This window comes from Gymnoscopelus microlampas (genome assembly GCF_963454915.1).
Source record: "Gymnoscopelus microlampas genome assembly, chromosome: 10".
NCBI lineage: Eukaryota > Metazoa > Chordata > Actinopteri > Myctophiformes > Myctophidae > Gymnoscopelus > Gymnoscopelus microlampas.
Window position 1 is genome coordinate 5,141,856 of NC_139947.1, and position 11,620 is coordinate 5,153,475.

The 11,620-nt window shown below is 39.6% G+C and overlaps 1 protein-coding gene across 1 annotated transcript; it reads right to left on the bottom strand.

Moving 5' to 3' along the window:
* Positions 1 to 296: 296 nt before the first annotated feature.
* On the bottom strand, positions 297 to 9,272 carry LOC311054054 (lymphocyte antigen 75-like; the record flags this gene model as incomplete). The annotated part of the gene is made up of 7 exons (XM_084069934.1): positions 9,224 to 9,272; positions 8,418 to 8,587; positions 6,902 to 7,118; positions 5,922 to 6,132; positions 5,227 to 5,351; positions 4,060 to 4,154; positions 297 to 590 (listed from the first exon to the last, which is right to left on the bottom strand). The coding sequence occupies exons 1-7, from the start codon at positions 9,261 to 9,263 to the stop codon at positions 297 to 299; spliced, it is 1,152 nt and encodes a 383-aa protein (XP_083926060.1). The 5' UTR covers positions 9,264 to 9,272.
* Positions 9,273 to 11,620: the final 2,348 nt, after the last annotated feature.

An 11,620-nucleotide genomic window follows, 5' to 3' on the forward strand; every position in this document is an offset into this window, starting at 1 on the left:
GTCCATGTGTGGTCCAGACCTATGGTATGGAATGCATGTGCTGACTTAAAACCAACTTAATACTTCCTAATGTTAATATGAGCATCAAAACTATATGTAAAATATTATAATATTACCACACAAATTACATCATCAACCTGCGACTGGCGTTTTCCCCGTTGAGTGAAAGATTAATTAATTAACTTAATTATTTCTAAAATAAATAAAATATTGAAATGTTTTAATTTTAGTCATAGAGGGCAATTATAGTGTATAAAGCATATAAGACTGATTAGCCAGGGATCATTCTAAGTGGTTTAAAGCTCCCTCTTTGGCTTCCTCTCCCATTTCTTCTTCTCCTTCTTCTTCTTGTCTTCCTTGTGGAAGATCCTTCCATCAGCCTGCTGCACCCAACTCACTTTGATGTCTGCTGGCGCCCCCTGGTGGTCCGTCATGTTCTGCTTCAACTGAGACACACAGAGCAGAATGATTCTGATGAACAGTGTCTGGTCATCATCATCATACATGGTCAGGGGTTTGATTACCACACAGGCCCAGGGGCCCAAGAGCTCAGGAGGGCCCTTAGCCCAGAGCCTTTGCATGAATAGGCTCTATTCACAGCAGCCATATTATGAAGACATTCACAGGTGTTACCAATGATACGAATGAAGGCTCTGTTCCATTCTGGTCAAACAGAGTCAGGGTGCTGATATTGTGCATGTTGGCTCACTGGAAACGCTCTGTTACACCAGTGGGTCTACAGTTGGGGTCCAGGGACCCTCATGGGCTTCCAAATGGCCCCTTACAAGTGTGTAACTCTGAGAGTGTACAAATGGCGGGTCCATTTGGTTCCATTTGTACACTCTCAGAGTTATGGGGTCGTGGAAACCACTGTGCTACACTAAATGGAACAGAGCCTTCATTAGTATCATTGGTAACACCTGTGAAGGAAGTGATAATATGGCTGCTGTGCGTAGAGCCTATAGTAAACTTTGTATTTCTTGTCAAATAAGTGCTTAGTGATTCATGTCGATAACAGAGCCCCAAAAGTCCTATTGAAAACCAAAGGAATAGCCTAAACATTCACTTTGTAGATGTCACGAGAAAGAATGAACCATCATAATACTTTTAACTGCCTGTTTATCCCACCAGTTTATCTATAGGGAGTGGTGTAAAGTAACCAAGTACATTTACTCAGTACTGTAATTAAGTACAATTTTGCGGTATCTTTCTACTCCACTGTATCTCAGAGGCACATATTATACTTTTACTCAACTACAATTATTTGAAAACTTTAGTTACTAGTTACTTTGTAGATTTGGATTATTAGTACAAAACAATAACATACATTAACCACTTCAGCCCTACATGTATATACATTTCGTCCATTTGAAAATAGCCGGTCTACAAGCTCACAATCCGTCGCGATGCGACGCATTGTGAGCTTTTGTATTTGAGAGTGAGATTTTGTATTTCTGGCTTTTATTTGCAACAGAGTATTTTTATATTGCAGTATTGATACTTTTACTTAAGTAAAACATGTGAGTACTTTTTCCACCACTGTCTATAGGACTTTATAGAGGGGCATGCAAAAAAAGCAAGTTCAAAACGGCATCGGAGTCTCAACAACCCTGTTAGGGTTTAGTCAGTATAGGTGGGGAATTTGTGCCAGAGGCCCATTGTCTCTAAGGCCTTGGCTACACGTACATGGATCTTTTACTAAACGGATATTTTAGTCCTCCGTTTTTAAAAAGAATCCCTGGCCACATGACAAAGATAAACAAAAATCCCTGTCCACACGTAGACGCAGAAACGCATCGATCAGCTGCAAGTTTCAATTTTATATCAGATTTTATATTTACATTTATTTTATAATTATATATATGAGGGGCCAAATACAAATACATTTGTAATCACATGTTAAGGCCCAATACTGCAATAGCTGCATTATTTTAATAGCATACGTGAACAGCATAGGTGAACATAAACGAAAACAACATTATTAGGGCGCAGCTGCAGCGCAAACAGTAGCCATTCACATGACGCTGTCGAGTCTCTGGTTTATAGTGGTGTTCGATTTTTTCTTTTACATTGCCAACTCTCACATGTACATAAAAGTTCAGATTTCAAATATAAAGTGCTTACCCCTGAGCCACGGATGTTACAAGGCAATCCGGACCGTGATAAGTACCCGTATCTCCCGTATTGTTCAATAAAAAGCATTTTAATCCCATCGCCGGCCATTTTCTTTTTCTTTTCTTTTTTTTTGGTAATGTATCAGAGTGCAAGACACCTCCCAACCATTGGTGTCGCATGGTTGAAAGCGTCGGAGAAAATGGCCGGCGATCGGATTAAAATGCTTTTTATTGAACAATACGGGAGATACGGGTACTTATCGCGGTCCGGATCACCTTGTAACGTCCGTGGCTCGGGGGTAAGCACTTTATATTTGAAATCTGAACGTTTATGTAGGCTACATGTGAGAGTTGGCAATGTAAAAACATCGAACACCACTATAAAGCAGGGACTCTCGGCACCATGACTGTCATGGTATGACAGTCATGTTTCAGGGCTGAGTTTTACTTCATCGATTCATCGGTCGTCCCAAAACTCCCCGCCCCACGCACCTTTTGAGCGGGCCACCCGCGGCCGCTCCATGATCGCTGGATTTTGACCCGGGGCGATTGTGTTTTAGGACGACAGACCCCACATTCAACCTGTGTGCGCGCCGTGTGTTCTACTTGGCGCAGAGAAAGAGGGTTTTCGTCACACAGTGAATGAGCTGCTTTTCCCACCACTGTCTTATTATTAATTATGACATTATTTTGCCATAAATGAGCGTGCCTTATTGTTTCATAGACTGTAAGTGTTGCTCTCTCTCTCTCTTCATTTATTATTATAATGACCATGAGCGGTCTGGTGTTTATGTATTATTATATTATTTATTATTATAATGACCATGTGCGAATGCGCGATGACGTCATCGTTTCTCAAAATCTCCGGATTACATGTCCACACAGATCCACTGAAACGCATGTTTTGGAAAACCTTCACTTATTTGTCCGTTTACAAAAATATCCGTTTTAGCGGCCAAAAACACCGTTTGCGTGTGGCTGAAAGGCCCAAACGCACAAAAAAATGTGCGTTAAGAAAAAGATCCATGTACGTGTAGCCTAGGCCTTAATCTGCCTATAGGCTCTATTCACAGCAGCCATATTGTGAAGACATTCACAGGTGTAATGATACTAATGAAGGCTCTGTTCCATTCTGGTCAAACAGAGTCAGGGTGCTGATATTGTGCATGTTGGCTCACTGGAAACACTTGTTACGAGTGTGTAACTCTGAGAGTGTACAAATGGAACCAAATGGACCCTTTGTACACTCTCAGAGTTATGGGGGTCACTGTGCTACACTAAATGGAACAGAGCCTTCATTAGTATCATTGGTAACACCTGTGAAGGAAGTGATACTATGGCTGCTGTGCATAGAGCCTATTATGTACATTGTTATCCATCCACTTTCAACCTACATGGTGTACTCTTTTGGGCATGTCATTCTTACGGTACCATATGGTTCTCAACCTGTGGGTGAGGTCGCCCAGGGGGGTCCCCACAAGATTGGGGGGGGGGGGGGTCTCCAGATGACAGTAAAGTGACAATGTAAGGACTGTTTAATACCAAAAAAAATGAAATGGAAAAAAGACCATTACTGCATCAAAAATGGGCTACTCAACAAACTACTATAAAAACGGGTCAAACATTGGCCAATATGAATAACAATAGCTGATCGTGATGCGAGACGTTGTGAACTTGTAGATCGGCTATTTTCACAATATTGCATCAGTGGAGCCGAGTCAAACTAAATATAATGCTTTCAAATCTTACAATTCCAAGTGCTTGACAGGGTGGGGGGTCCCTGGTTCAAATATGATTATTTTGGGGGGTCCCCGGTTCAAATAGGATTATTTTGGGGGGTCCGACAGGTTGAGAACCACTGCATTAGCTAGAGGACCAATTATATGAACATAAGGCTGAAAATGGGTGAAATGCTCTTTTATTCAATAATACAGTTTAATCATACCTGCTCTAAAATGGCCTCTTGTACTGCAGGGTCGTTCATATCCAGGGAGGAGTTTACGGTCAGCTTCACTCTCAACACTTGTTTCTTCACTGGAACTTTAAAAAGAAACATCAGATGTCCGTTTCCAGTGGTGGACACTAAGTACATTTACTTAAGTACTGTACTTAAGTAAAATGTGGAGGTATTTGTACTTTACTTGAGTATTTCCAATTTCCAATACTTTTACTTCTACTCCACTACATCTCATAGACAAATATTGTACTTTTACTCGACTACAAAGATTTGAAAACTTTAGTGACTAGTTACTTTTCAGATATAAATTATTATATTATTAAACATACATTAACCACCTTAGCCCTATTTTATATCTAGGCTATTTGAAAATAGCCGATCTACAAGCTCACAACGCGTCGCATCGTGACGAGTTGTGAGCATGTAGATCGGCTATTTTAAAATATTTTAGTACTTTTACTTTTGGTACTTTAGGTATATTTTGATGTCAATACTTTTGTACTTTTACTCAAGTAAATGTTTTATTCTGGACTTTTACTTGTAACAGATTATTTCTATATTGCAGTATTGATACATTTACTTAAGTAAATCATTTGAGTACTTTTTCCACCACTGTTCGTTTCATTGATGGAATTCAGATGCTAATCCATATTCTTCACAGTATAATGAAGTGAAATGAATTTAAAACATTTGTTCAATAATGTTCTTCCTTATTTCTCTTCGCCAAAACGGAATGATTAAAACAAATCAAATCCAACGTAACATTCATATCTTGACCTTTGCCCTCATCTCATTCTACAGTATTTTAGTTGTTGGAGTTACTTTCTAGATTTTGATTATTATTACAAAACATACATTAACCACTTCAGCCCTATATACATTTTGTCCATTTGAAAATAGCCGATCTACAAGCTCACAATGCATCGTGATGCAACGCATTGTGAGCTTGTAGATCTGATATTTTCAAAAGATTGTTATACTTTTGAAAACATTCTGCATAATGAGTTTGATACCAATACTTTTGTACTTTTACTCAAGTACATTTTGAATTCCGGACCTTTACTTGTAACAGAGTATTTCTACATTGCAGTATTGATACTTTTACTCAAGTCGAAAAATGTAGTAGTTTTTCCACCACTATCAGTTATCACTTACTGCTGTAGCAGATGAAGAAGGCTTTTTGGTCACAATTCCAGTCTGCCCATTTGGACCCACTGGCAAACACCATGCCAGCACATGTCTCCCTCAGACCACCATTTGGTTCCCCCGTCCTCCAGTACCTGAGCAGTGGTGGAAAAAGTAAAAAACGTATCATTATTCAATTGTCATATACTTATAAAAGTATCAATACTGCAATGTAGAAATACTCTGTTACAAGTAAAACTCTGTAATTCAAAATGTACTTGAGTAAAAAGTATAAAAGTATTGGCATCAAAATGTACTTAAAGTACCAAAAGTAAAAGTACTCATTGTGCAGAATGTCCCATTTCAAGTTTTTAAGTGTATACAAATATTTTGAAAATAGCAGATCTACAGGCTCACAAATGCGACGCATTGTGAGCCTGTAGATCGGCTATTTTCAAATGGCCGAAATGTATAGAGCTGAAGTGGTTAATGTATGTTTTGTGTTAATAATCAAAATCTACAAAGTAACTAGTTACTAAAGTTTTCAAATAATTGTAGTGGAGTAAAAGAGTGCAATATTTGCCTCGGATATGTAGTGGAGTAGAAATAAAAGTACAGAAAATTGGATATACTGTACTCCAGTAAAGTAAAAAATACCTAAACATTGTACTTATGTACAGTACTTGAGTAAATGTACTTACAGTAGTTACTTTACACCACTGTACCTGAATGAGGAGTTGCTCCCATCGGACCACTTCCAGGAGTCTCGGTACAGACCGATCCAGTAGACCCCTCCAGGGTCCATGATCTTCTGGATCTCCTGGTTCTCAGCCTGGTTCCTCACACTGGCCAGGTCTGTGTGTTTCTCCCTGCACTCCCTCTGAGCCTCGGACCATGTCAGTCCCTTTGGAACTTTGATGTATTTCCTTATCGGCTCTGAAAATAAACTACAGTGAGTTCCTGCACAGAATGAACACAATATGGCAGTGATACAATTTTTCATTTCAAGGACCCCCAGTTTGATATGGATTAAAGTCGCGGACCCCCATTTGATAAAGAAATAAATAAAAAAACCTTTAATCTCTGGGACCCCAATCTACACAGTTTATTTAAAGGGACATTTAACATGAAAACACTTCTGGTGTAATAGGCTCTATTCACAGCAGCCATATTATGAAGACATTCACAGGTGTTACCAATGATACTAATGAAGGCTCTGTTCCATTTAGTCTAGCACAGTGGTTTCCACGACCCCCATAACTCTGAGAGTGTACAAATGGAACCAAATGGACGGGTCCATTTGGTTCCATTTGTACACTCTCAGAGTTACACACCTCTAAGGGGCCATTTGGAAGCCCATGAGGGTCCCTGGACCCCAACTGTAGACCCACTGGTGTTTCCAGTGAGCCAACATGCACAATATTAGCACCCTGACTCTGTTTGACCAGAATGGAACAGAGCCTTCATTAGTATCATTGGTAACACCTGTGAAGGAAGTGATAATATGGCTGCTGTGAATAAGGCCTATTCTAACGTCTACTCTGGCTTTTGTGTGCGCCCCAGACAGTTTTATTACCAGCTTCAGTGGCCTTGTGGTTGGAGTGTCCGCCCTGAGATTGGGGGGAGGTCGGGATTCGATTCCCCAGCTGCCTCATACAGAAGAATAATGTAATTAGTTACTGTACTTCCCACCACTGCATCTCACCTGTGTCGTCGAAGCAGATGACGTGGTGGGTAATTGCACAACTGCGATCCTTAAACACACCACCATTCTGAAACATTGCGGCACAAGCTCCACTACCGTCTGGTTCACCAGGAGCCCAGTTCCTGAACATGAGTTCCTCTGCATCTTGGTAGAAGCGTTCATCTTCCAGAGACCATCTCCAGGTGTTGACATCGTTGTACAGCCCTATCCAGGGTGCCTTAAAACAAATGACACCAAGGATCATTAACCCTGCTGTGTCCCTATTCTCAGCAGTGGTGGAACAAGTATTCACATTTTTTACTTAAGTCAAAGTATCAATACTGCAATGTAAAAATACTCTGTTACAAGTAAAAGTCTGGAATTCTGTATTTGAGTGTACTTGAGTAAAAGTACAAAAGTATTGGTATCAAAATGTACTTAAAGTACCAAAAGTGGAAAGTACTCATTATGCAGAATGTCCCATTTCACAAGTTTTAAAATTAATACAAATCTTTACTTACTGAAAATAGCAGATCTACAAGCTCACCATGTGCCGCGATGCGACGCATGGTGAGCTTGTAGATCTGCTATTTTCAAAAGGCAGAATTGTATATAGGGCTGTGGTTACTGTATGGTTTGTAATAATAATCAAAATCTACAAAGTAACTAGTAACTACAGTTTTCAAGTAAAAGTTCAATAATTGGATCAGAGATGTAGTGGAGTAGAAGTAAAAGTATTGGAAATTGGAAACACTCCAGTTAAGTAAACTAAAAATACCTCAAAATTGTACTTAAGTAGGCAGTACTTGAGTAAATGTACTTAGTTACTTTCCACCACTGATTCTCAGGCAAAGCACAGATGTATTTAAAAATAATATAAAAACAAGTACATAAAGAGGAAAGCATAAAGAAACAAATCAAATGTGCAAAAAAAAACTTGTTTTTTTTGGGGGATTATTATTAGAAAACATACATTAACCACTTCAGCCCTACATGTCCTCCATTTGAAAATAGCCGATCTACAAGCTCACAATGCGACGCGACACATTGTGAGCTTGTAGATCTGCTACTTTCAAAAGATCTTTATACATTTGAAAACTAGCGAAATGGGACATTATGCATAGTGTGTAATTTCTACTTTTGGTACTTTAAATACATTTTGTTAAGTACATACTTGAATTCCGGACATTTACTTGTAACAAAATATTTCTACATTAAAGAATTGATTATTTTACTTAAGTAAAAAAAAGTCCACGGTTCAGTGTCTTTCAGAAAAAGAAAAGAGTACTTTTTCCACCTCTGCCTGATTCAAAACCAGGTGTAAGGGCGCGCTCCCACCGCACTTTTATTTTACCTCTGAGGCGGTATCTGCCAATGCTTTGTCAATGCAAATGCGTGGATTCATGGTCTTGCGGATTTTTTCCAAGAATCCACGCATTTGCATTGACAAAGCATTGGCAGATTCCGCCCCACAGGTAAAATAAAAGTGCGATGGGGCCGTGCCCTAAGAAACGTGTAGATGAGTAGAGATACTTACTCTATTCAGGGAGTCCACCATCCGGGTCAGTGTGTTGACGTCCTCCAGGGTGTGTACAGTAGCCAGGTCTGTGAACTTGTCCATGCAGTACTGCTGAGCATCTGTCCAGGTCATTTTGTCATATACAAAATGGTACTGATGAGTGACACATACGGACAGGGTCCACAGCCCTGTAGGATAGAACACAATACAATACAATATAAACATGTTATTGTCTGCTATACCACCACAACTATCCATCAGTGTTGATTTCGTCGACGAAAAATGTTCGTCGACGAAAAATGTCCATCGACTAACTTTTTTCACTGACGAAAACGAAATAAAAACGAAGCTACGCTGAGCTAGATGACTAAAACTAAGACTAAATTATTGACAATTTCGTCAACAAATAAAAACTAGACTAAAATGTTAGTGAGGGACTAGTGGAGAAGAGATCCAGTAGAACTAAAAGACATGTCATTGTATGTTTGGCTGTGCTCGGAAGCTGCGTGCGTATGAAAGCATTGGCATCAAAATGTACTTAAAGTACCGTCCTAAAGTAATGTTTTGTAATAATAATCAAAATCTACAAAAGCAATTAACGTTTTCAAATAATTGTAGTGGAGTAAAAGTATAATATTTGCCTCTGAGATGTAGTGGAGTAGAAGTAAAAGTACAGAAAATTGGAGATACTCCGGTAAAGTACACATACCTCAAAATTGTACTCAAGTGCAGTACTTGAGTAAATGTATTTAGTTACTTTCCACCACTGCCTTCATATTAACCGTCATATTAACAGTCATATAGGAGAATATAGCAGCACTTACCTGTTATGGTCACAACACACAACAGAGCCTGTGTCTTCATTCTCCTCTCTGCCGCCTCCTCTCTTCATGTGACTGTAGACAGGGCTTAACGTTAAGCTTTAATAGATGAATTCAGACCATTGGAGTGTCCATGTTCCCGCCTATCTGTTTGATTCCCCACCTTTCATTCAAAACATTCAAAGTGCTGCAGGCTCGGCGGTCACGACTGACTGACTGCAAAGGGATTTCCATTTAATCGCTTAATCACAAATGTTTCCTTTTCTGAGCACGACATCATACATATAGGTAAACGTTACGTGAATATAGTAGATCTACAAGCGTTGTGGAAAAAGCACTCAGCTATTTTACTTAAGTAAAAGTATCTGACTGTTTCTGACTGTCTTTAATAAAGATTTTAAAATATCAATGGACTGGGCAGCAACTAGGACATACATCGGCAACTGGTGGCCCGCTGGCCACATGCGCCCCCCACCGTCACTTAATGCGGCCTTCAGTTTAATCGGAATACTGATATATTATTGATTTCAGCTGTTACAATTGCAAACATGCAAACATGACCCGCTTTAATAACTTCAGACTATATTAGTAGCTTAATGACTAGTATTGAAATTCTATTGTCTTTTTTATGTCCAATATATTTGTATTTAAGTTCATAAAGTTAACATAAGTATAACTAAATGCATTTGAAATTAAATACAAATGTTACTTCTCAGGATTCCAATAAAAAATATTTAAACATAATTTAGGATTCCAATTAAAAAATGCAAAAATAGCAGATCTACACCGCCGCACTGCGTCAAGTTTTGAGCTTGTAGATCGGCTATTTTTGCTTCTTTTGTGTGACATAGAATGACGAAGTACGGCGCTAATTACGGATAAAGTAAAAATACGGAGATAAGAGGTTTCTGCCTGACAGTATATATGCTATGTGGCCCTCTGGGTGTGGAAATAGGCTCTATTCACAGCAGCCATATTATGAAGACATTCACAGGTGTTACCAATGATACTAATGAAGGCTCTGTTCCATTCTGGTCAAACAGAGTCAGGGTGCTGATATTGTGCATGTTGGCTCACTGGAAACATTCTGCTACACCAGTGGGTCTACAGTTGGGGTCCAGGGACCCTCATGGGCTTCCAAATGGCCCCTTACAGGTGTGTAATGTACTGTAGTTATGGAGGCCGTGGAAACCGCTGTGCTACACTAAATGGAACAGAGCCTTCATTTGTATCATTGGTAACACCTGTGAAGGAAGTGATAATATGGCTGCTGTGCATAGAGCCTATATAGTGGCCCTCTCCATCATCAAAGTTGCATCACCCGTGAACTAGGGACAAGTTGTTCCAGAGCCTGGAGGTGAGAGGGCTCGGTTCATGCGAGGACACTGGGGGTGGGGGTGGGACAGACAGACACGTCGTCAACACACAAATGTGTTGATGGCGTGTTTGTTTGTTTGTTTGTCATTGTCATTTCAGCTTGGGGAAGTGGATGTAAAACGGAGGCCGTGGCTGCCTTTCATACAAAACATTCAAAGCACTGCAGGCTCGCGAGTCAGCGACTGACTGCAATGTGATTTTCATTAAACACTTGATCTCTTCTGGGCATGATGTCATCGTGATCATAATATAGGCGAACATTCTGCGAATATAGCAGATCTACAATTGTATATAATGTATATTAAATTGTAAATATGCTGACCTATTTTCATTATCCTGTTAGAGAAAAACAAGAGCAAAAAAAAGTTTCATACTTTCTTTCTTTTTCCTTTACTATTATTATTATTATTATTATTATTATTATTATTATTATTATTATTATTATTATTATTATTATTAATACCTACTGTATGCTGCCGAACAAAAATAAGTAATGTAAATAAATCATGTCTGAGGTGTTTTTTTCCACTGTTAATTATCGTGTGTTTGATGTCATGGCTTGTTTTCTGTTCACCTATTTACTCTGACTTTTACACCCGTTTCTAACAGTGTTGATTTCATAGTCTCATCTAGCCATCTAGCCTTTTAGATGTTTGTTTATAACCATCTTCAGTGTGAACAATGCCAAGGACACTGGCACAGGCCATTCTACAGCTTTTACACACACACACACACACACACACACACACGCACGCACGCACGCACGCGCACGCACGCACGTACGCACGCACGCACGCACGCACGCACGGAAATATATTTATATAACACACAAGTAAGAACCTTATTACACGCACACCCACACACACACACACACACACGGAAATATATTTATACATACGAGCAAGAACCGTGTTACACGCACACACACACGTGCACACACTCACTCACTCACTCTGTCCAGGGCCGTATTTAAGCACAGGCAATGTAGGCAAATGGCTATGTCCTGTCGGGGGGGGGGGGGGG